General features: G+C 51.4%; 1 protein-coding gene and 1 long non-coding RNA gene across 5 annotated transcripts in view; both read left to right on the plus strand.

Moving 5' to 3' along the window:
* Positions 1-25,758, plus strand: part of GRB10 (growth factor receptor bound protein 10) — a 112,547-nt gene that overhangs the window by 19,487 nt on the left and 67,302 nt on the right. For 2 of the 4 annotated variants that reach the window (XM_032476259.1, XM_032476255.1), the window contains exons 2-3: positions 4,185-4,340; positions 11,338-11,432. Coding sequence is in view for 2 of the 4 variants with exons in the window: in XM_032476255.1 (XP_032332146.1) it covers positions 4,185-4,340; positions 11,338-11,432 (251 nt within the window). In the remaining 2 variants the exon portion in view is untranslated. Of the gene's footprint in view, positions 1-4,184; positions 4,341-11,337; positions 11,433-13,430; positions 13,628-21,020; positions 21,112-25,758 lie in introns of those variants that run through there. The other 2 variants (XM_032476256.1, XM_032476257.1) reach the window with 2 other exon arrangements.
* On the plus strand, positions 14,195-17,784 carry LOC116662544. The gene is made up of 2 exons (XR_004318514.1): positions 14,195-14,675; positions 17,519-17,784. It is a non-coding gene; the product is annotated as an uncharacterized LOC116662544 (long non-coding RNA).

The raw sequence follows: 25,758 nt of genomic DNA on the forward strand, positions 1-25,758 counted from the left end.
AAGCGGGAATCCTCCCTCGATCTTTTTTTGCTTTGAATTTCAGGCTCTTTATTTTGGCTCTTTTTCTCTCCTAAAAGAGAAAGATAAACCGTGTTCCAAACAGTGTGATTGAAAAAAAACAGAAAAGCTGAGTGACCTAAGCAGGTGCTTTTCCGTTTCCCGGCCTTGGTTTTTCCATCTGTAAAATGGGACCATGATTCTCCCTCAAGAATTGACTGTATTTAGTTATTCTTCATCAAGAACCACTGATGTTTGTGTCTTGGTTTGTCTCTCACATGCCTTTACTGCTTTCAACCTCCGACAGCCTCCGGCAGAGAGCATTTGGTGGGATGTCTGACGTCTAAGAGGTGAGGGAAGGGTGATGGTCTTTGCCATCCGGTCTTTGCCGCAGTTGCCACCTTCATCTTGGGTGGCATTGGTGGGAGAGTCAAGAAAGGGGGGGGGGTGCCCAGGGATTCCAGTCCCACGGACCCTGGTTGTGCCAGGTTGCAGGCGTTTGAAGATGCAGACACACTCCTGCTAGGATAGTCCGTGTAACACATGGTGCTACCGTGAGACACTCACATTCACATTTGCAGACCCCGCTCTTCCTGCTGAACGCTAGCCTGTATCCCTGGCCGTTACCGCACTGTCTGAATCGCTTTTGCTGTATGTCTTACGACGTGAAGTGAGTAATTCTCCCGTGACGCTCTCGGATCGACAAGTCTTCCCGCTTTTTCTGTCAGTTTTAAGGAATCCAGGTCGGTCGTGCATTTCGTTTGCAAAACCAATTTTAATTTGTAAATGAATTGCTTTTATAAGAGAATTGACATCTTTGTGCTGGTTGATCTTCCCATTTAGGAACTTGGCATATTTCTTTTTTTTTGGTGGGGGGGAGGTCATTGGGTTTATTTACTTATTTATAATAATTATTATTTTTTTTTATTTAATGGAGGGACTGGGGATTGAACCCAGGACCTTGTGCACGCTAGGCATGCGCTCCTGAGCTACACCCTCCCCCGCCCAGGAACTTAGCATATTTCCATCCATCCAGGTGTTTAATCTCTCCCAAATAATTTCTCTCTCTCAAATCATGGATCTTTTAGGGCTGTTCTTAGGACTGAACTAACACTGTGCATGTATGGGTGTCCGCTCTGGAGAGAGGGCGCTCTCCGCCCGTTTTCTGGTCAGTTACCGCGTCTGTGTGTCTGCAGGTGTCCTGTCCCTCTGCTCTGCAGATTCTGGGCTAGATTTGGAGGGAAGCGTTCTGCCCCTTTGGAAGAGGATGCGCTTCCGTCTCACCGTGTGGCCGTCCGTATGGTCTTGCACAGGCGTCCTTTGGACAACCCGCTTTTGCTCAGGCTGGCTTGGTGTCGCCCGGAAGCCCCGTGGTGAGGACTGGCAGGGACACCTGGTTGCCCCTGAAAATGAGACCCAGGTGTGCTCTGGGCTCGTTCACACGTTCTGGTTACGTTTTACCGGTTTCCGTGACGGCCCACAGGTGGGACACTCTTCCTGAGACGTGAGTGCCCTGTCCTGGGCCGCGCCCTCCATCCCTGTGGGTGGAGCCCCGAGTGTCGCCTGGTGGACAGGCCCCCACGGAGGGCCCTTCCTGGTGTTGGCGTTTGGGTGGGAATGTCCCCGTTGTAACTTCCTCCTGTTCCGGCGTCCTTGGTTCTCAGTTCTGCCGTCTCGACCACGCAAGCCTCCGTGGCCCCGTCCGGGTGCACGCGAGGGCAGCGAGGGGCGGGTGACGCTATGGCGTCCACTGTCCCTTCTCCTTTAAGCTGTCGGCCGGCGCCAGCAGCAGCATTCAGAAGTGTTAAAATCGCTTAAAAAGCTTGGCCTCGTCTTCCATCCCGTTTCATTCGTGTATTTCTCACTTCGTCTTCACAAGCACCTTCTCACAAAACTTAATTAAAAAAAAATTTTTTTTTTGGATTAAGGATATTCTGTCCTCTTTTAAGAAGCCCCAGACCTCATTCCAAATGGGCTGGACGTTCCCCTCACGAGCGCTCCGGTTTGTTGAGGGTCTAAATTGTCACTGTTATGACTCTAAATATTTGGTTGGGGAAAGTTGGGCTGAAGGAAAACTTGACATTAACTCAGGAATTTCTGGAAGATACCAGAGACGAAAAAGCGCAACCAAGAGTTTCTTTGTTTCTGGAACCCTTTGGAAGTAAGTTAAGGCATTTATTTATTTATTTTTTTGCCCAAGTTCGTATATTCTTTAAGATTTGACGTGTGTGTCGTGTCTGGCCGTGAAGCTGGGTGAGGAGTGTGACTTTGCCGGATGGGCGACTGGGGACGAGAGGGCGCCGTTTCCCCTGTGGGCGTGCGCGCCGCCGGCCAGGTCGGCGCGGGGAGCCTGTGGGGCGTCGCCGGGATCCAGGGAGGTGGGGATGGGGGCTCTGGGTGGGGCCCCTGGAAACAGAGCCTAGAGGTTTGTCTGCCTCGTGTCTGTTGGTCGGTCCTGGAGATCCTGGGTCTTGGGAACATTTCAGTTCATCAGTTCAAGTTCAAAAATCTTAGGATCTCTGTTTTATCAGTGTTATGTCGATGTGAAATTCAGCATCCACTTTCTTAAAAAATAGTCCAGAATGGTTGAAGCGGTGAGCAGTCTGACAGGTAATTCTTAGGTCGTCTTTGCTTCATTATAGGTAAATTTATTTTGCCCATTGCAAAAAAAAAATGCCAATCTGCCAGGCACGTGTTGGAAATTTGAAGGCAGTTGCATGAACAATGTATTTAGAAGTGGTCCTGGGGCGTTTGGATTGGAATCCAGGAGAAGATGAAGTTCTCCGGGGAAGAGGGGACACGTCTTAGCGTCTGAGGGTTACAGGTGACCCACAGGCTTCAGCTGCCATCCCGTGACCCCAGGTTCACTTCCTGACGTGACATTCCAGCCCATTATTTGGGTCACCTTTTTTTTTTTTTTTTACCTTGAGTTTTTTAACTTTTTTTTTAACCAGAATTCAGAGATACTCCACTCGACATATACCTTATCATGCTTCCCAGACTTACAAACCTTTGAGGGTGAGAGCAGGCACTTTTAATAAAACGCCTGCATGCGTGCAGCTCATGCTCAGCCTTGAGCAGACAGCTGATCACACGCCAGGTGTCTCCCTTTTGATCCCAAAAGACCAGCGTGCCCTCCACGCATCGCAGGCGTCACAGCTTGCGGGCGGCCGACGCGTTCAGCGTCCAACGGTCGGAGAGCTGTTGGGCGTGCCGTAGTTGGGGATAACTGTATACTTGTCGATCATTTCCTGGGTGGGACGCCGAGTCTGTCCCTGCATTAGCTCACTGCATCCTCACAGACGTCCCGGAGGGAGGTGTAGCTTCGTGCCGATTTCGGAGCTGGGGACACAGGCTGATAAAGATGCTCGTCGCTGGTCTGGGCTGACCTCCCCGCCGAGTCCTGGCCCGAGTGCATCTCATTTAGACGGAGGAAGATCCCGTGGCGTTCCAGTGCCGTGTGTTAAAATCCTCAGGGAGGCGGGCTTTCTGTCCCCTGCGTTGCGGAGGGGCCAGGGTGAGGGACACAGTTGTCTGGGGGACTCAACACTCACTCCGGCAGGGCCGGTGTTTGTCTCGGTCCCCACCCTGTCCTCCACGCCTCACACAGCGCCTCGGCCCTCAGGAATGGGAGCTGGATAAATGAGCCAAAGGCAGTGGCCGGGATTCGACGGGCAGGTCACCTGCTCTCCCTCCCTCCCAGGGGACACGCAGGGGCCACGTGGAGGAGCCCGCGGCACGGGGCACCGGACACCGGAACCCGGTCTGGGATGCGGGATGGCGGTGGTCCCCGTGGGCTGGGCTGAGGGCGGCGGCCAGGCAGGACCCTGGGAGGAACGTGGGCGTTGATCAGCGCTCGCAGCCTGCCTTGTGGGTGACCTTGGCCTTGAAGAGGCCTGTTCCTTACCCGCCCCGGGCGGGAAGCCGACGGGCAGTGAGCTGGGAGCCCGTGACTTCCCAGGGCTCCTCTGGTGTCCGCAGGTGTTTGTCCCTGCGGTCAGGTGACGTGGTGACTCCAGACATGCCTCTTGTGGACTTCTTCCAGGGTCTCATCTTTGAAAGGATCTCCTTGAAAAACAATATTCTGTGTGTCTCTTAAAAAACGTTCTCCCAGGGTGCAGAGTGTGAAGTCGATGTCGGTGCGAGTTCAGTGCGTTCAGTGACGGCCTCTTTCTTTGCCTTTCCAGCCTTGGACTTGCACGCCATGCTGAGCCCGAGGACGGGGCTGCGGGGAGCGGCGGGCCCGTGACCTTGTCCGTGACCAGCCGCTGCTCCTCACCTGGGTCCTCCCAGTCCAGCCGGGCGGCCGCCAGACACGCAGAGCCTGGGCGAGCCTCCAGCCGGTAAGCCTTGTGTGACCTCCACCGGTGGCCGGGGCTTTTCTTTGCAGGAGACCCGTCTGGTCTGTTAACTACTGATTAAGGGGAGGTCAGTAAAGGCGTCGGGTCACAATAGGCCGTTTCTTCCAGGGTTTCTGCGGGGAGCCCCCTCCTGCTCTGTTGCCTCCCCTCCCCGCCCTGTCTTTGCTCTCTTCTTTGCTCTCTGAGCTGAGCTGGTGGGGCTGGGGGATCCCCAGGGGCCGCCCCCGTAGCTCGGCGATGGGGACACACGTCTCACGCTGGTCCGGGGCAGGGCTTCACCTGCGGTGGGCATTGTGGAAATGCGCCAGCCCGGGTGTGGGGTTCTTACCATGCTGTCAGTGGGTCCCAGGTCTTCCTTAGAGGGTTGAGGCTGGAGTCGTCTTCCAGCCAACGCACCTGCTGGATCCTTCACCCCAGGGCGGATGGCGGGTACTGGAGAGTGTATCAGTCAGCGCTGCCCTGTAAGAAATAGCACCTTCTGGGCAGCTTGACAACAGATGTGGATTTCCTTCCCAATCCTGGGGGGGGGCAGAAGTCTGACATCAAGCTGTCGGCAGGGCTGGTTTCTTCAGCGGCATCTCTTGGTGTGTAGACAGCCGTCTCCTCCCTGTGTCCTCTCAGGATGTGTCTCTGTCTCGTCTTGTGATCTGTTCCTGTCCCCTCCTCTTAGAAGGACACCAGTCGTATATGGGATTAGGGCCCCTGTAAAGACGTCATTTTACCTTCGTTACATCTTTCAAGGTGCTGTCACCAAGTACAGTCACATCCTGAGGCCCGCGGGTGAGGGCTTCAACGTGGCGATGTTTGAACAAGCCCCTAACAGAGGGACCCCCGGGCCAAGGGGCTGAAGGGGGGCTGGGGAGTTGGGGTCCACAGTCCTTGGTACGGGGGTTGTGGGGTGTCTCCGTCTTGCCCCCCTCCCTTTCCCACCTCATTTCCCCTCCTTTTCATCACCTCCCTTCCCGACCTCTTGCTCCCCTGGCGTTTACTGCCCACAGCGCAGAACGGAAGGGTGTTTAACGCTTTGGGACCACTCAGCAGGTGCTTCCCAAGGCTCAGCCTTACCCCGGGTGCCAAGTGCCATTTCGCATGTCCTGTTCCAAGTTCCAGAAGCACACGTGTGAAGTTTTTGTGTTTCTCTGGAAACAGACGTGACAGCCGATTTTTCCTAGGGTGGTGAGTCGGCATGGATGAAGAAATAGAGGGGGTCCGTGAAGACAGGGACGAGGCCCCCACGGGGTTAGAGGAGCCGTAGTATCTCCAGCCCCCACCCTTGCTTCCATGGACCGTGAACTTCTCGAACTTCCACAGCCCTCGTACGTGTGCTCCGTGGCTGAGTTTAGCAGCCTTCTCTGGTGTCCGAGGCTCAGGGCACGGGGCCTGGGCATCTGGGACCTTGTCTTCACTCTGCGGGCAGCGCGGGCCCACGGAGGATCCTGGCCATCCGGGGTCTGGGTGATGCGCCCACGCTGGTCCTTCACCTGACACCAGAGCCCTTACGAGTGGTGCTGACATGCCTGGAGGCCGGGGCCTGGGTTCTGACCAGCCTTCACGGCACTGACCCACCTGAAAAAAGCAGGGAACGTCCCTGAGCGCCCCAAGCCCCGTCTTCTCGGGCCATCTGACCAGCCTACACCTCGTGTCACTCCTCCTGCTGGTCCCAGCCGAAGGCAGCCCCCCTCCCAAGGCGGGAGCCCGATCAGGCACCTCTGGGCGGGGACACAGTGTGGAAGCGCAGCCTCGCTTCACAGTTAATCCCTCCGTTTGGGGCTTGAAATCGAATTATCAGTGGCGGCTTTTGCAGTGGGGTCCCGTGACGCAGGAGGCGCAGCGTGGGAAGCTGTGTCCGTGGGGGTCCCGCCCTGCTTGGATGGAGCTGCACTCTCAGAGGGACCACTGAGTGTGACCCCAAGATTGCTCTGGGGGGAATCCCCCAAAAGTTCCAAGCTGCACACCCCTTCCTTGACCGCGGTGCTCGCTCCGATGCCCTCTCCTCCAGCCCGAGGGGGGCTCCCATGGCTGGGCTGGCGCCTGGAGCTCCCGAGGCCCTGGAGGGGCAGGGCAGGGGGCGTGGGTGCCCGTTTGTTCCCTGTGTCACAGCTCTCAGTGATGCGCTTCTCCGGGGAGGAGCCAAGGTGGAAAGTCTTTGGCTTTCTAAAGCCAGTTTGTCCTCTTGCGTGGCTGCACCCTGAGTCCTGGCCTGGTCCCCAAATGCTCCCAGATGGACTGGGGGATGTGCAGGTCTGTGGGCTGGGCCCCATTAACCAGGGTGGGTTGCCCACAGGTGGGAGCTGGTGTCCTTTACCAGGCAGGGGTGGCGCTGGGGTGTGTGGGCTACTGGCAGCGTGGTGACCAGAGGGCAGGATGGGACCACTTCTCTGCTGAGACGGAGGTGGACGCCGCGGGGGTGAGTGAGGTCACTTGGAAGATGGAGCTGTGTGCAGACTGGCGTGGGGACCAGACGGCCTCCAGGAGCACCTCCGTGTGACGGGCAGGAGGACTTTGTGTGGAGCCCAGGAGCCCAGGAGGAGCCCCGAGATGAGTGGGGTTCAGGGCAGCTGAGACAGTTTCACCGGAGAGCGTGGGGCTTCTCAGGCAGTCAGTGCACGGCTTTGAGGGGTGGAGGCAGTGGGTTTAGAAGATCCTTTATTAAGGTTTGTGCAGACGGCTGCACACAGACGGCAAAGCTAAGAGAGGAATGACTGAGAGGGAGTCCCCGTTCCTGGGGAGTCTGCCTCCTAGCCCCGGGCCCTGGATTTGGGCAGAGGACAGCGGGAGGACTGGCTGCCCGGCTGGGGTGACGTCCTGTTGAAACTCGCAGAGCCCATTTCACAGGAGTCCCTTTCAAAGGGTGGAGAACGGGAAATCGTGGGTCATTGTCACACACTTGGGCAGATTTACACCCTCGTGCTTAATGACACATCGTTTGAAACGATGTTGTCATTCTTTGCAGCAGGTAATCGTGATGGTCATTCAGCCCCCTCCCACGGATGCCTGCAGGAGAAAAGGCTGAAATTAAGGATTCTTTATATTTGCATAGGAGGGGGAGGGTATAGCTCGAAGGGCTGGAGTGCATGCTTAGCATGCAAGAGGTCCTGGGTTCCATCCCCAGCATCTCCTCTAAAAAAAGTAAATAAACAAATAAACCTAATTACCCCACCACACACACACACACAAATATATGTTTTTTACAAAAAAAAAAAAGTTAAAAATCTTAAAAAAAAATTGCATGGGAAAAAATAATGGATTTTTAAAAAGGCAAAAACGTACGAAGCACAAGCTTCCAGTTGGGATTCTGTTACAGCATTTTGAGTAAATGATGGTGTTTTCAGTTCAAACGGCTCCGTGGCGGGAGGTCCCCAGCCCCCACAAAGTGAGGTGTGATTCTTCAAAGCTTTCTTGCAATTTTCTCCCGATTTTTTTTTTTCCTTGCAAACATCATAAAACAAGGACTAATAATTGTAAAGGAAAGAGATGAGAAGGGTGGCCCTTAACGTCAGAAACACCCGCACCACTTAAAGCAATGCAAGGCTTCAAGGTTTTATTTTCACAGGTTACCTGGGGTTTTAAAAACTGCCGCAAATGGATTGGATGCGGGTGGGGACCAGCGGTGGGGGCGAGCTCAGCCAGTGTGCAGTGAGCACTGCAGTGCCTTGCAGGGCCCAGCCCCAGATTTTCTGATTTAGTCGGTTTGCATCTGGGCTGCAGAATTTGCACGTTTCCACATTCCCAAGTGATGCCTGGGCTGTCCGCCTGCAATTTACTGAAAACCCCAGGACAGTAGGCCTCTGGTTAAGAGCGTGGACTTCTGGCCTGAGCTCTCTGACCTCCTTCAGGCCTTCCCATCACTGCGACCTTGACCCTCACACTTCATTGTCCTCTTGTAAACAGTGGGAATCCTCCCAGGGTGCCCTCTGTAGGTGCGTGCATGTTGTGTTTGCACACACACGCGTCTCATTGCTGCCCTGGCTGTTGTGTGTTTGAGTTTGGCTTTTGGTCTTGGATCTATTTGCTTGCTCTGTGGCGCTCCCTTTTCTAGATTACTTTTTAAAGTTTGTCTATTTCAATTGCCTTTTTTTTTTTTTAACATCAGAATATTTTTGAGTATTATTTTGAAAAGAAAGGAATGGGATGGTTGACATTCCTGCTCCCGGTCATCCGTCTTCTGAATCAATTGTTTCTGCTTTGGATGCTTCTTCATCTCCCTTTGATGTTTAAAGTATTTCTCATTTCTTTTTATCCTCTTATGATGATTTAAAATGCGAATATTCTGCTTTCAGTGCTATAAGTGACTGCTTTAATGTATCATGAACGTTGCTCAATTATACTTCTCCTCGTAAAGGGCAGGGTCTTCTGGCCTTATGAAAGGTGCAGCTTTCTTTTGAAAAAGTCCTGCAGTGATTTATTTTAAGATTTGAAACTTCTCTTCTTTGATTTTAATTTTGTGTGTTTTTCTTTTTTTTTTTAAATTGAAGTACGATTAATTTGCAATGTGTTAGTTTCTGCTGTAAAGCATAGTGATTCAATTACACACATATATATTCTTTTTTCAGATTCTTTATCATTAGATGTTATTACAAGATACTGAATATAGTTCCCTGTGCTGTACAGCGGGGCCTTGTTGTTTGTCTGTTTTAAAAATAGTAGTTTGTATCTGCAAATCCCAGACTCCCTAAGTTGTCCTTGCCTCCCCACCGTTTCCCCCCTGGTAACTGTAAGTTTGTTTTCTATGTCTGTGAGTCTCTTTCTGTTTTGTAAATAAATTCATTTGTGCCATTTTTTTAAGATTCCACAGATGGATGATATCACATGGTATTTGTCTTTCTCTGGCTGACTTAGTTCACTTAGTATGACGATCTCCAGGTCCATCCATTTGTTGCTGCAAATGGCATGATTTTATCCCTTTTCATGGCTGCGTAGTATTCCATTGTATAAATATACCACAGCTTCTTTATCCAGTCATCTGTCGATGGACATTTAGGCTGCTTCCATGTCTTGGCTATTGTAAATAGTGCTGCTATGAACATTGGGGTGCAGGTGTCTTTTCAAATTAGAATTCCCTCTAGATACATGCCCAGGAGTGGGATTGATGAATTATATGATATGTCTATTTTGTTTTCTTTTTAAAAAATGATAAATACTTTTCCCAGTCTTACTGAGATAGAGTTGACATTCAGCCCTGTATCAGTTTACGATGTACAGCAGAATGGTTTGACTTAAATTTGTTCTGAAACGATTACCAGAACATTGAATTTATAAACCAAATTTTATTATTTAACCTGTCCAGCCACAATTATGCTACTTAGCTTTATAAATTATACATCATACTATGAGTCTATCCAGTCCTCCTCCCTGGGTGTCCCTCCTGCCTGCTGTCCAGGTGTCGCAGGGAGCAAGGCTGAGTGTTTGAACAAGGAGGGATTTGCTAACTGCCTTCAAGTGGACGAGGACTGATGCCGGGTGCAGGGGTGACCGGGTGATGAGCTTGTCGGGTTGGCAGAGGCTGGCATGCTGGCTGTCCCCTGAGGGTCCTGTGGGGGGGTGAGGGGACAGCCTTGGTGACGGGGGAGAGAAGAGAAAGGAGGGGACACTGTCAAGAGTACAAAGCCGAGTTCCCAAGCAGCTGTGGCAGACTTTCCCAGCAGTCTTAAATGCACCTTTTGAATCTGTGGTTACATAAAATTAGAAAGGGTGCAATCACTCAGTCTGTGATTCAGGGGTCCTGGGAGCGTGTTTCCCCAGGAGCGGGCCAGAGCTGCAGGTGGGCACCGGGGAACAGTCTGAGAGCGGGTGGGTCGCTGACCCTGAGCCCGGAGGGAGAGGTGTGTGGACAGGTGCGGGGTGAAGGGGCGGCCGGCCCCTGGGCAGGGGCCTCCGCACTGCAGGTGGGCGTGTGCTCAGAGGACAGCCGGTGGGTGAGCTTGGAGGCGGGACGGTGACCACAGACCCAGCCCTGACCCTATTTTCAAATTGTGGGTTTCAGCGCATCGCTGTGCCTTGAAATCAAATCAGTCGTGAGCAGCATCTGTAATGAGGAAGACGGAGCAGAAGAGGGAGGACCAGAGGGGGCTGCGTGGAGCCTTAGTGCTCGCTGAGCCCGGGTGGGGCGGGGGGCAGGGGAGGGGGCAAGGATCCTTCAGTGATGTCCCTGCATCCTGGTTGTCTTTCGAGTGTCAGAGCCATCGTGGTGGCACAGGGAACACTGCAGAGGCTAAATCCACCTCAGATGTCATCTGTCATCGGTTATGATGGAAGACAGGTCGCGGTCGGCCAAAGTCCCCGGGGTTTCGGGTAGGAACCCAGCACGCTTTTCCCAAAAAGTGCTGCTGAGTGCCCCAGTTTTCAAGTTCCTGACAATTGCATCATTTTTGTCTGGTACAAGTCGCCCTGAAGATGGGGAAAGAAAAAAAAAAAAGAATTGAAAAGAAAAAAGCCAAGTCCGTATTCAGCAGCTGGGTCCAGAAGTGTCAATATTGACATTGCGAAGAAAACTGTTGACTCTCGAATCGGCAAACTTTTGACTTTGCCCGGACTGTTTTCCTGAACTGCAGTCCAAGGAGGAAGAGAGTGTGAACTTTCACGAGGAAGATCACTTAAATTTTTATCCCAGGTTCAAAACTCAGTGAAAATGGACAGACTCCAGTCCATTATTTACAGTGGAATTCTTGCCAAGGAAGATTTAAGCGTCAGAATTACAAGGACCCCCCGGGAAGAAGGCAGCAAGCTGAATTTGCCACTAAACCCCCTTTAACCAAACGAATAAAAAAAGACAAATTATTGGTACAATTTTTTGGTGGTTCTACAAACGATGAATGAGAATGCCTTTTGTCATCACAGATACAAAGTTGCAATGCCTTCCTGGTTAGGAAACTGTTTCTCAGTTACCCGTGGGAAACACATCATTTTCACAAATGCTCGTGACCCGGGGGTGAGTTGCGGACTTTCCGCCTTGGTGTCTCATGGTCTGTCCTTATTCCAGGTGCCGTGACGCGGTCCGTGTCATTTGGAGACAAGGAAGATCCTATGGCTGTAGCTGGCTGTCCAGACTCCTTCTTGCACCATCCTTACTACCAGGTACGGCTGAGCGTGGATGTCAGGTCCCCGCGCTGGTGTTGGCCGAGGGCCCCGGCACAGGTGCATTTGCTAACCTGTCCCACTCCGTCGCTGCCGGGCTGACAAGGAGATGCCCAAGCCGGGGGACCGTCCACCAGGCACCATTGTGCGGTCTTCTTTGCTTTGCCCTGGGAGAGCTTGTCACTGGGTCCCCCTTGACCATGGCATCCTTTTCTAAAAGGTGTTCGTTGCAGCGCAGACTTGCCTGCGATGACGCGGGCACTTGGTTGTCCCCTGCTGGGCACCCCAACATCTCCAGAAGGCGGGTGGGGACTGTGGCGGGTGTTGGGATGAGTGAGTTCACAGGGCGCGGCTGGGGACCCTTCCCTGATGGCGTCCTGACACCACGGCGGGGCTCTGTGGGGGAGCGGGCTCCCCTAGCCCCTCGGCACGGGCTGCTGGGCAGGTTCCACCTGTCAGTTTCCTTCCTCCGCTGAAGCCGACTTGCATTTGAACTTGCACTTTAGGACGTAGAGGGAGCCGTTCATCCTCAGCTCTCTGGATTTGGCGAGGGAGTCTGCGTTGATTCCGATCCATCGTTCAGCCTTTCAAAGACTGGTACCCATCTCGCTCTCCGTTCTCCCAGTGGGAACCCTACGTTTTGGGTGCTGTCCACCCTCCATCCGAGTTTCGTTGTCCCTGACCTTGTTTCTCTCCCTTCGCCTGTGGAGTCTCTTTTTAGCTCCAAGGATGACAATTGGCCCGTAGCGTCATGGCTGCTGACAGATGTCTTTGTCATTGTTTGGGGGTGTCAGAGAGAAACAGATTGTCGGAGAGAGAGTGAAGGTTAGGAACACCGTTCCCCGTGATCACGGGATTTGAGACAAAGCCAGAATCACTTTGCGGTGAGAAAAGAGGGTTACAACCTTAGCGGAGCCGGGGTGACCACAAGCCTGTCCAGTGGGTGGGCTCTGCTCCAGGCCTTGCCCTCTGCCTCTCGCGTGACCGTTCTCTGCTTCTCAAAGAGGCCGTGGTTGCCTCATCTTGTGGGTTAAAGCTCCGTGTTGTGTCCACGGGTTGTGGGCTCAACTCCCACGTGGCCTAGTGGGCTTTGGCCGGTTCTCTGGGCCCAGAACGCACCCCTCACCCCAGCCCCCAGCCTCCTCGCACTTCGCACCGTTAGTCCCAAGGGGACGGCTTCAGTGACCGGCCAGGGAGACGCGCCCCGGGGACGTATGTCAGTGCCCGCTTCCCTGGTACAGAGCAGACCTGAAGGGCCGCGGGACGTTGGGCAGGTCCCAGCACTAAAGTGGCCCTTTGAGCTCATCCCACCGGCATCCTCGACTTCCTCCGGGCCAGACAGACGGCAGAAGAGCCAGCTGCAGGCGGCACCTGGCTTCCAGGCCATGGTAGCTGCGTGCGGGCCCGCGGCCCGAGGCCCCTCTGCCGGAGCCAGGGAGCGGCGGCCCGGCCTGGGCACGGCCGCCACTGTTCCCGTCACCCCGGGAGGAAGCGCTGTGTCATCTTCAGTGGCTTCCGAGGGCCGTGTCGTGCTCTCGGAAGAATCCAGCACTTGACTTGGCAGCGCTCATCCTCTGTTCCTGGAAAATCAGACGCGCGTTCCAGAATTTCTCAGAAGAGCCGATGATTTACAATGAGTTCACTCTTGAGTAACCGGTGGTTACAGCCAATTAGATAAACCTCCCCACTTTTTATAGGGGGAGAATTTCTTCTTAAGATCTTCCACGAACGGATCATTTTCCCCTTCTAGCCGCTCGCTAAAGACTGTGGGTTGGATCAGATGCGGGGCTCAGTGCGTGAGTTCCCTGCGAAGTCGGGGTTTTTCCTGCACGCACAGGCACCTGAGAGCCCGGGGGCTTCTGTATCCCCGGCTTTCGGCTTCAGTGATGACATCCGAGCAGCAGATTGGCGTGGGGGCGGGCTCGGGGGCAGGGGTGGGGGGCGTCGCTGTTTGAGGTTCCTCCTTTAAACTGTGCAGTTGTCGTCCTGCGGCCCTGCGGGAAGTCACATAGTGTTTCGGTTTCCCTGCTGGAAGGGGGATCGTGGTGTCCGGGGTGTGGGGGCTGGAGGAAGTCCGGTCCAGAGCCGTGGGCTTTAATTCCTTGGATGCTGACGGAACACCATCCGGATGCCACGTGCGGTGTCGGTGCTGACAGTGGGCCTGGTGGACGTGGGAAAGGTGGCAAATAAAAGTCGTGAGTAACAACAATGATTCTGAAGCAAATAAGACAGCGGGAGAGGGGCCGGGGGCCAGGGGCCTCCCCAGGGAAGTGCCCAGAGCTTGGGGTGGCGCCCAGGCAGGCCTGGGGATGGTGCTCTTTTGGGGACCAGAGGCCAGAATGTCTGGCCCAAAGAGCCAGGCATGAGGGTAGGGGGTTTAAGTCATCCAAGAATGAGAAGTCTTTGGGGTCTTATAAATTGAGGCCTACGACCCACTGTCTGCAGCTGTAAAACCCCCAGAGCTCTGAACCAAGAAGTTCCCTCATTTCTCATGTCACAGGAGGGCCCACCCCACCCAATCAGAGCTGTGTCCCCCAGGCAGGTGGTGGGTGAGGTCCTGGGCCCCCCAGGACCCCACGTCACCTTCTGCAAGTGCCCACGTGTCCACGCTGTCCCTGCCGTCATGAAATGCTGCAAATGGCATTATTTAATCCTTTTTGATGGCTGAGTAGTATTCCATTGTACAAATATACCACATCTTCTTTATCCAGTCATCTGTTGATGGACATTTAGGCTGTTTCCACGTCTTGAATGTTGTAAATAGTGCTGCTATGAACACTGGGGTGCAGGTGTCTTTTTGAATTAGGGTTCCCTCTGGATATATGCCCAGGAGTGGGATTGCTGGATCATATGGTGGTTCTATTTTTAGTTTTTTGAGGAACCTCTGTGCTGTTCTCCATGGTGGCCACACCGTTTACATCCCAACCAACAGTGTTGCTCCCTCACATTTGTCTTGGCCACTTGCTTTGCACAAAGCCCCCTGGAAGATCCACCTCAAGGGAGCATGACCTGGCCTGTCCGCAATGCCCTTCACCTTGCTTCTGGAAGCTTCTCTCTGCCCCACCCAGCTCTGCAGTCACACCTGCCATCAGGGGAGCCGTCACACCTGGTCCAGGTGTGGTGTGGGAACCCACGTGGGATGCAGTGGGGACCCAGTGCTCTCAGTCCGCCTCCACTTTCTTGCCCGGGGCTGCCGTCACACCGGCCTTCTGCCCTGCATGTGCCAGAGGGACACAGAGACGGGTAAGGGTCACCACTGAGGCTTACATCATATGAAACCCTGGGGCCTTTTCCTGGTCAGCCAGGGCAGTGAGAAACCTTCCCAGATTCCAAGATTGTTGTCGGGAAAGTTCCAGGCGGAGACGCATCTCCTGGTTCTGTTGATCAGGGGCAGGGAGTGTGGGGGGACCGGGGGCCTGCTGTGTGCCGGGCACTCTGCTGGGGGGAGCACCTTGACCCGGTCATCCTTCCAGCCTCTCGGCAGGTGGTGTGGTGCCCGGGTTTGAGTGTAGACGGTGTGGCAGAGCAAGGCGTGCCGAGAGAGAAGGCGGGGAGCTTCGGGCTGAGGAAGCCGGGTGTCTGGTGCTCTGCGCGCCCCCTGAGGGGGGTCTCAGGATTGGATCCCCTCCACATATGAGGAGCTGAAGCTTGGTGGTGTGAGTGGCTGTGGCCCGGCTCAGTCCCAGGGATTTTGACCCAGGTCTCCCCAACTTCAAGGCCGGGCTCTCATCAGCCTCCTTGTCGCCCAGCACGTAATGACGGCACCCGTGAATTCCAGATCCTTGTGTAGCTGTGGCCCGGTTCCCTCTGACCCCTGGAGGAATTCATCCTGTGGGTGGCATTTGGCCCTGGTCCTCTGAGGCTCCCTGAAGCTCAGTGTGTGTGTGGGGGTGTGTGGGGGGTCAGCTTCTGTGATGGAGGAGGGACAAGGGACCAGGATGGGAACAGGGAGTCCTGTGGGCTCACATCCCAGACGGAGTTGCTGGGGAGCCCAAGGTGGATTCAGGTCCTACCTGCTGGCCGCTCTCACAAATGGATGTCGTATCATTGATGGATAGGGGGACCCTGTAAATTTGGAAGCCACCCATGTGCAGGTCCTTGCCATCAGCTGTGAAAAAATGCGTTCCCAGCGGAGGCAGAGGGACAAATGAACAGCCGCTTTATTGTTCAGAGGAGGGAGAGGGAAGACAGCCCTGCAGCGGGGAGGAGGGAGGCAGGATGCCCGAGCGGGGAGCCGCTGGCCGAGGTGGCCGGTGGGGACAGCACCGGCCGTGGCTCACGCCACGTGGACTTTGATGGGCGGCTCCTGCCGTCAAGTCCTTGCTCTGGGCGGTGCTGGGGCCAACCGCCCTTTTCTCCATCCTCGTAGGTGGCTTTCACGGCGCTGGGGGTGGGGGTGGGCATGCCACTTAGCAGCTAACAGGTTACAGTGAGCGGATAATGAGGCTTGAGCACCATCTTGGGCTCCGCTGGTTCTAACCAGCTCTTGTTTCTTCTCTGCAGCCGCCTCCTGAGGCTCAGATCAGAGTAATATTCAATTTCTGTTTGAGGGAGGCGCGGGGGCATGTATGGTCCTGGGGGCGATGACAGCCTTGGTAACCAGGCCCCCCCGAGTCTGCGCTGACTGTGCCCCCCTTGTCTCTGCACCCCCTCCCTTCCCTGGTGAACAGCTGTTTGAATCTGCCCTTTGGGACTCAGGGCGGCTGCATGAAGCCCGTTTCCTACAAACAGGAAATGGGGGGAAAACAGAAAAGTTTGCACCAGGGAGCACCCCGCAGGGTCCTGCCACGTATCGGCGTTAGCACACGTGGCTATAGGGTCTCTGTTCGTCTTCTTTTCACAAGGGAGGGCCAGCCGGGTGGGTGGTGGGACACGTGGGCCCTCCCGTCCGAAGGGCTGCTGTCCTGTCCTGCTTCTGCTGCTCAGTCAAGCTCCCAGCAGCCCCTCCTGGCCAGTCATCATTTAAACGGGCCGTGATGTCATGTGTCCCCCGGGCAGGGGCAGGGTGTCTGGTGTCGCACACCCACATCCACAGCCGTGTAACCCAGTCCTTGAGAAGGGGCTGCCTGGCTCTGACTCACCAGGTGTCTCCCAGGAGGGGAGGGAGGAGTCCCTGCCACACTGATCACCCCCGCAACTCTGCCCCGATCCGGGCCAACCCCTGTGCTTTGGTGCAAACCGGTGACCTGGGGCTCCCCGGCCATGTCCAGACAGCTCGGTGGCCCCCAGAGGGCGACCGGGACACTCATGCCAACTTGATGACTGCTTTTTACCAGCAGTTGGGCTTAAAGTCAACAAGGTAATGACTCTGGGACTCCTTCCACCTCCTCGGGAGGCAGGAACGGATGGTCAAGTCCAGGGCACGGGGAACCCTGTGCCCATGAAGAAGGATGCTCGTGGTGTCACGTGTCGTGTCCGTTACGACTGCACAGACTTGAGCGGTTCTGTTCCTTTTCTCAGACACGGAAATCGTCTTTGGAGGAATTCCCCCACCTTCCCCTGGCTGCTAAGACACAGACCGGTGGAGGGGGGCGGTTCCCATTCACTGTCCCTCTGACCAACGGCAAAACCTGGTCTTTGCGGTCCCTCGTCCAGACCTGGCTGGGAGACCTGGTCAGGGTGTGCCCTCTCCCGGGTTTATTTAGTTCTGATGTACACCTGTAGTTAAGGACCAGGGTCTGGTTAGACACCCTCAAACACAGAAAGAGTTGATGTTTCCCTCCGGGGGCTGGAGAGATGGGCAGGTCTGGGGCAGGGTCGAGTCAGGCACGCAGAACCCCTGTGCGGATGAGGAGGAAGGGCGTGGCTGGGCGGCATCTGACTTTTTTGGAGGAAAGTTTCTTTGGTACTTCCTCTGACCAAATGGCCCAGATATTCCCGTGTTGGCTATCAGGAAGGAGTCTGGAAGTGGAAAGTATTACTCTCAGCCTTTGGTTCAGTGGGGGGCGGGCATGGTGAGTTTTTCCTTCCTCTGGATGAAATAAAATTCATATTTTAGGGCAAGACAAGCTTAAACATAATTTTCTTTGCCCCTTTGGGGCCCCCTCCCTCCCCAGTACTGTGTGTCTTGTTTCTGTTCCAACCAGACCTTCTTAGGAGATAACCTTCCTTCTTGATCTCGGGAGGGGCCGTGATGAGCCGTGACCCAGCGCTCAGTTTGTACGTGTAGATTTGGACCGCATGACTGTCGGGAATCCATCACTGGACGTACAACTCTTTCGTCTCACAGCCTTATAGAACCATGCCGGGATCTCTGACCGGTGGAACAGTCCTCAGGACTTTCTGAAAGACTGTCTCCTGGGTTCTTATCATCCTCACATTGGCTCGAATAAAAGTGTCCATTTCTCTCTCAGATCGACTACTGATTAATTTTTTCGTCAACACGCTCAGGGGGAGGTTCTTGGACCCAGGGGAAGCCTGGTTTGTGGTTTGCTTTTAGGGTCAGTTTGATGCTTACCCCTTGTTCTCTGCGTCCTTGAATAGAATAAACTAGTAGACTGTCATATTGGGGGCACAAAGTGGATCTAGGTCATTTGCAGTGGGTGTATTTCCATTTGGGGCGGGGGGCGCATTTTGCAGACCTCGCAGCAGGCGAACTGTGGAGTCCTGGGCTTGCAAAATTTATCAGGGTCTCTGATGTTTGAGGACTTTGCAGGACTGGTGGCAGAGGGACCCCATAGGTTGCTCCCATATCTTGGCTTTTGTGACTAATGCTGCAATGAACATGGGGGTGGGTGTATCATTTCAAATTAGTATTCTCATTTTTTTGAGATGCCCAGGAGTGGGATTGCTGGGTCATAGGGTAACTCTTGTTTTTAATTTTCTGAGGCACCTCCATCCTGTTTCCCATAGTGGCAGCACCAGCTTGCATTCCCACCAATGCACGGTGCACAAGGGCTTCTGTTCTGCACGTCCTCGCCAACCCTTGTTCACTTCCTGTTCTTATGACAGGTCATCCTCATAGGTGTGAGGTGACACCTCATTGTTCTGATTTGCATTTATTTCCCTGCTTGTTAGTGACGTTGAATATCCTTCCGTTTACCTGGTGGCCATCTGTATGTTTTCTTAGGAAAAATGTCTATTCAGGTTACCCGCTCAGTTTTTACAGGATTTTTTTTTTTTTGAGTTGCATTAAGTTCTTTATATATAAGTTTGGGTATTGGCCCCTTATCAGATACACGATTTTCAGGTATTTTATTTTATTCCATTCAGTAAGTACCTTTTCATTTTGTTGACAGTTTCCTTTGCTGTGCAAAAGCTTTTTAGGATAACGTATTCCAACTTGTTGATTTTTGCTTTCGACTTCAGATTCCAAAAAGCATCACCGAGACCTGTGTTGAGGAGCATACCACCTGTGGTTTCCTCGAGGAGTTTTATGATTTCAGGTCTTATGTTCAAGTCTTTAATCCATGTTGAGTTCATTTTTTTTGCATGTGATGTAAGTGGTGGTTGAGTTTCGTTCCTTTGCACGTAGCTGTCTGGTTTCCCCCAATATCATTTATTGAAGAGACCGTCTTCCCCATCCCATATTCTTGACTCCTTTGTTGTAAATAATTGACCAAATGTGTGTGGGTTTTTTTGTTTTGTTCCAGTAATCTGTGTCTGTTTTTATACCAATACCACTCTATTTTAATTTCTGTGGCTTTATAATATACCGTTATCCGTCGGCATCCAGGGAGAAACGGGTTCAGAACCCCCATTAGATACCAAAATCTGCACATGCTCCAGTCCCTTATGTAAAACAGCGGAACATTTGCATATAATCTACATACATCCTTCCATATACTTTGAATCATCTCTAGATTACTCGTAATATCTACTATAATATAAACAGTATCCAAGCAGTTGGAAATACAGCAGAAATGTGTTACCCTGGTGGTGTGTGGTGATTCCTTTGCTTTTTGGAATTTTTTTTATTCAAATATTTTCGATCCAGAGTTGTTGAATGATTGGACGCAGAACCCACGGACATGGAAGCCACTGCATTTGGAAACCAGGAAACGTGATAACTTTAGCTTGGTTCTTCCTTCTCAGGATTGCTTTGGCTCTTCAGGGTTTTCATGGTTCCATACACAAATTTTAGGATTATTTGCTCAATTCCTTTGAAAAATGGCATGGGAACTTTGATAGGGATTGCGTTGAGCCTGTAGATTGCTTTGGGTAATATGGACATTGTAACAATATTGATTCTTCTAATCCATGAGCACGGGATATCTTCCGTTTATTTGCACCTTCCGTTTCTTTCAGTGATGTCTTACTGTTCTTGGTACACTGGCCTTCCATCTCCTTGGTTACATTTATCCCTCAGTAATTTATTCTTTTTGATGCAATTGTAAATGATATTATGTTCTTTATTTCTCTAATAGTTCATTTTTAGTGTATAGAAATACCACTGATTTTGTACCTGCAACTTTACTGAATTCATTTCTTAGTTCTGACAGTTTTTAGATGGCGTCTGCAGGGTTTCCTGTATATAATTCCACATCATCTACAGACAGTGAGTTTTACGTTTTGCTTTCCAATGTGGATGTCTTTTCTTTTTCTTGCCTAATTGCTCTGGCTAGTGCTTCCAATACTGTGTTGAACAAAAGCGAGAGAGGATACCCTTGTCTTGTTCCTGATCTAGGAGGAAAGGCTTTCTTTCAGCTTTTCACCATTGAGTGCGATGTTAGCTGTTGGCTTGTCATGTCTGTCTTCTCCCATATTTTAATACATTTTTCATGGGCTTGACTATAAACCCACGAAGGTGGTTTTCTGGAGTTGTGCGCTTGGCTGCAATATTACTGTTTTAACTTCTGCCTCAAATTTTTCTCCTTACCCTGAGGTCTAAAAAAACGTCACTGAGCTCCCAACGCTTTGTGGGGGGACCCGACTATGAAATATTCTCTAGGTGTTTCCTACCAGGTAGCAGACCGCCTCGGGCGTGATTCCCAGTCATTGTCACAGAAAAGGCAGGTGCTCCCGGCAAAGGCTCATTACTTGTACTCATTGCTTTAATCCTGCACTTGACGATAACTCATTTTGAATTGCCATTCAGGGAAAGCAACTTAAGCTAAAAAAAACCCAAAAAACAAAACAGGAGTAACTTTTCTCCGAGGTCCCTGTTTTTTCTTTTTTTATTGAAGTGTAATTGATTTACAGTGTTGTGTTAGTTTCTGGTGTATAGCATTGTGATTCAGTTATATATATATATATATATTTTTTTTTCCTTTTCATACTCTTTTTCATTATAGGCTGTCACGGGGTATTGAATATAGTTCCCTGTGCTGTACAGTAAACATAGATGTAGAAAACAAAGTTACAGGTACCAGGGGAGAAAGAGAGTGAGAAGGGATAAATTGGGAGTTCGGGATTGGCAGATATTAACTAACATATGTATATAAAACAGATAAACAACAAAGGTTATACCTTTTCAAGATTAACTTCCCTTTTATAGCATATTTTAAATAACTGTCATCTGAAACTGAAAAGTTAAATAAACGAGAAGAAGTTAGGACACCGGGGAAGAAAGGAGGCTGGGGGCTGGTGGCTGTGACAGATGTGAACTCCTGCTTCTGACAGAGCCCGTCTACTCCTGCCCTTTTCCAGGACCAGGCGGAGCAGACATCCCCTCACCCGCCGCAGGGTCTGGCAGGACCGGCCTTCCCGGCGCAGTCCGAGCGGCTCGCCAACCACCAAGGTAAGGACGGAGTCTCGAGGGCACTAAGGAAAGAAGATTCTGACCTCGGCGCCTCTTTTCCCCTTTACAAATGGGATGAAAGAGAAACACTTGGTTGTGACATCTTCATATGTTTTCTGTCCGTGAACCAGCTTCTGTGAGCAAAGCTTCAAACGGGATTCATGTGAATTACCCAGGAGTCAACCTGAGGGCGTCTTGAGGGCTCCTCCACGCTGGGAGCCTCTTATTAAATTTTTACTTATTTAATTTAATTTAATTTAATTTTTTTGGTGGGGGAGGGAAGTAGGCCTATTTATTTTTTGGAGGTCCTGGGGATGGAAGCCTTTTGATCTGGGTGTGTTCGTATTTGCACTTAAGCGCATTGACCTTCCCACGATCGCTCCCTCTCCTCCTGGTGAATTTCCGAGGGGTCAGCACGGGAGGGAAGGGAGTGCGGGACGTGGGGACAACGGAGGGTGACCCACGTGACAAACACGAGCTTCCTCTGCTGGAGGATGGGGGCCCCGAAGGCAGCTGGTCTCCTATGAGAGGAGTAATGCATGGCTGGTGGTTGGGGTTATTGGAGAGTTTACATATCAGAAATTGCAGGGTGGAGAGCCCGTGGGAATTAGCATAATCAGATTTTCTTAATTGCCTCAGGAGAAAAAGGATGAAAGGATGTGAAAAAATAAAGTCTGGGCTCAGACCATGAAGTCGAAGGGCTGTTTCCTCAAGCATTAGAGGATTTGTAAAAGCAGCCAGGATTTCTGGGTCGAGCGTAATATTGGGGTCATCTTTTAGAACGCCTTCACGCGAGGGGTACCAGTTTGATCATCTTGGCTTTGAAACTTCGGACGTTTTAATTTATTATATTAAACAGTGGTCTCATTCTAACTGAAAGCATTGAAGTCTGGGGATTAATGTTCATACAAAAATCAACCAGAAAGTTAGAAAAAAGTTACACTGTAAGAGCTTTAAGAAAGGAAGGGAGGGAGGGAGGAAGGAAGAAAGGAAAGAAAAAGAAAGAAAGCAAGCTCTTAATTTTAAAACTCATCTCCTATGGAGTTGGGGGCGCGGTTCCAAAAGAGACAGCCAAGCCCAGAATAAACCTGGGGGGAGGGTGTAGCTTAGGGGTACAGCGCATGCTTAGCATGCACGAGGTCCTGGGTTCAAGCCCCCGTACCGCCATTAAAACAATAAATAAACCAAATGCCTCCCCCCAATAAAAAACCATTAAGAAAAAGAATAGCAATTTTAAAAAGCAATTAAAAACAAATATAATGAATAAAAATTTTCACCAACATCTCATGAAAGCAAAATAAAGCTTTCAGATGGAGACCGAGACAGTTTCTTACTGGCAATTCTCACTTGGAGAATTACTAGACACCGTATTTCCAGAAGAAGATGTGGGTGGCGAGGGAGGAACGAGGAATGAGACACGTTAACGGGCGGAGAAAGGAGACTGTGTCATAAGTTTCATTCCATACGAATTGTTACAACAAGGTTAAAACCCAGACTTTGGATAATGAGAAATTGAGAATGTGCATTAAATGTGTGATTAAATCATAATAAGACCTTAGAATGAGAGGAGTGTAAACTACGTGAAATACATTAGGAAAAAGCCTACTTAGTTACATATTTTAAATATTTAAATATATGTGTTTTGAAATATTAGGTGCAACTAAGAAATTGACCGTAATTGCTAAAAGAATGTGTGTGTCATTGACGGCTCCAGCCTAGCAGAAACAAAATGCAAAGGAATCTGTGTTTCATAAAAACAGCCCACGTCCACCTCAAAAGCAAGGAAACAATAAACAAAGAAAAAAAAAAAAAGGATGTCAGAGAAAATATGAAATACCAGGAGTGATTGCAAGGACGGTCGTAATAGTTTTAACAGGTTCAAATTAGTAGAAATACAGAATCCTGCACCCAGCAGAGAGACTCTTGATTCTTCTCTGAAATCTATGTAAGTTTTTTAAAAGTTGACCATGTATGGAAACTTGAGCTAAATTTTAAGTAATCTGTGGCATGCATGCCGTGGTGTTTGACCCAGTGTCATTAAGTCAGAGGTCAACGGCAAACTCAAAGCGAAACGTGTAAGCACATGAGTAACCTTACTCACTCCTGGTTAAATCACAGGGGAGTATTGGTTGTTCGGGACGGATTGAAAAAGGCGCAAACTACACCTGGGAAGTTATACAATGCTGCTGAAATGGTTTTCAAGCCTCAACTTCTAATCTTTCAAAGGAGGAAGCATTCAGATTGGAAGGATGAAAATTGAGTAAGGAATCTGGAAGGAAGTCATTACAAAAGTTAAGATCACAAATTACTGAAATGATGACGTATCGATAAATGGGAACAGAATCAAAAGCCAGGTGTCTTCTAAAATCTACCCAAATCACAGACTCCCGGGAGGAGGGAAAATGTGCGGGAGAACCACGTCAAGTCCGTGTTCAGAGAATTAAAAAAATAAAATGCAACAAGCACGAACAGCGTCATGCCAATAAATGTAAAGATGTGAGGGAAATGGATCATTACTGTATTGCAACAATATAGAGGCAGATTTGTACCACTAAATGCTGGAGGGCGCACGGAGCAGCAGGAACTCTCGCTGACTGCTGGTGGGAACTGCAAAACGGTGCAGCCGCTTCAGGAGGCGGTTTGATAGGTTCTTAAAACAAAACTAAACGTCCTCTTACTGTGTGAGACAGTCACGCTTCTTGGTGTCTGCTCAAAGGGGTTGAAAATTTGGCTCTTAAGTCTTCTAAGGATGAGCAAACCTCACTAACAGCCAAGACAAACTGGGAGATGAATGAGGGGCATGGAGAGGGTGGGGGTGAATCGCACTGTCGGACAGCAGGGCTTCTGGCGAGGCATCACTGCTGGAGAAGCATGGTACTGGTTCAAGGACAGACAAATTGACATCGAATCAGGAGACGCACACATTTGCAGAGACTCAGCACAGCACAGAGACGTCCCGGCTGAGCGTCGAGGGCAGAGGGCCCGTGACTGCAGCCCCACTGCCTACAGTCCACCCTCATCAGTTTCAAGTCAATTACTCGCTAAAAGCGAAACATAACATTTTTTAAAAAAATTTTTCTGCTAATAAGAATTAATGAATAGTGAGAATCTCTGTACCTTCAGGCTGAGAAAGGATTTCCTAAATAAGACTTCGCACAACCCTCAAGGAAGAATGATGTTTGAGCGCCTTACGTAAAAATTGCCATGCAAACGTAACAGCATACAAAGTGCTCAAAGGTGCACCTCAGCCTGGGGAAAATGTTTGCAGGGCACGTAACACGTGAAGTATTAGTTTATTTTTCAAAATCCTCTGTGTAAGAGAAACAATCAGAGAAAAGTGGGCAAAAGGCATCCGGCAGTTGGCATGCGGGTTTGCGTCTGATGCTGGACACTCGCTTCCCGTGAAAAACCGGGAGGCCGCCTGAGCTGGAGATTGGGGATCTGGGATGTGGGCCAGAAAGGACGGGTCTCTTTCAAGGGGGTCATCTCCCCTTTGGTGTCCTCGTGGCCCCCGTGTCTGTGTCTGGCAGTGCCGCACAAAGGCCTGTGCCCTCCCGGGTGGGGTGCTTGCCCTCTCCAGGGCTGGGGTGTGCACGGCTCACAGGACCCGGCGGCTCACCCTGCCCGTCCTTCCCATCCCCGCCCCGGAGGCTCCACGTGCAGCCTCCTCGGAACACAGGACAGCATCTGACAAAGACCCAAGTTCTTTCCTCTTTCCTTCACCTGTTGCCAAAACTCAGCCTCCACACCCCACTTACCGAACTGAGACTCGAAGGCAGGGTTTTGGATAAGGTAGAAAAGGCAGCTGTATTTCTTTGCAGGCAAAGGAGGTACAGTGGGCCGATGCCTCCTAGACTGTGAGCCTGCCGGGGAGAGAAGGTGGGGGTTTTGCCATGAGAGTTCAAGGGGCGGAGCTGGTTTCCATAGAAATCACATGCAAAGTAACAAATTATTGCAAGATTGTTCTTAATTTTGCAGATGCAATGGTCCCCTTGCTTCCGCCGGGTACGATGTTGGCCTCCGGCTTTGGGACCCTTCTAATGTTCTTGTGTCTGAAACACAGGTGCTTAGGAAGGGGGTCTGGGGACAAGCGCGCTAGAGAAAAACGTGTGCCGTTGAAAGTCAGGCCGACAAGCTTCAGCCCTTTTAGACGGGCTGAGGCAGGGTCTGCACAGGTGGGGACAACAGGATACAAAGAAACCCCAAGGGGCTGAAACTTACTGCAGACGTGCGCGTCTGGGGTGAGTTATGAACGAGATTCACAGAACTCCCCAGCTGCTTCTCCGGGGTGTCGGGAGCAAAGCCAGGGGGATAGGCTGATCCCCCGAGTTCTCCCTCTGCTCTCCAGCCCAATCCTGGTCAGCAAAGGCGTGAGAAAAACCCTTTAAACGACTACACAGTTAAGCACTTGCAAATACCACATGTCACCAGTGACAACAGAGTCCTGCTCGGTGACAAACCTTCAGGGGCTCCGAATCCAGACCTGTGAAAGTCTTTGATCTGGAGTCGGCTGCTTCCTCGCAAGGGCCCTGGTGCTCGGAATAAAAGCTTTGCTGCGACCTTCCTCGACCTGTTCCTTCTCCCTGGCAAAGAGGATTTAACGCTCTTGTTTTCATGAGCTCATTCCAGACGTAAGCCGCTTATTTC

The sequence above is a fragment of the Camelus ferus genome, unplaced genomic scaffold (assembly GCF_009834535.1).
Source record: "Camelus ferus isolate YT-003-E unplaced genomic scaffold, BCGSAC_Cfer_1.0 contig313, whole genome shotgun sequence".
Taxonomy (NCBI): Eukaryota; Metazoa; Chordata; class Mammalia; order Artiodactyla; family Camelidae; genus Camelus; species Camelus ferus.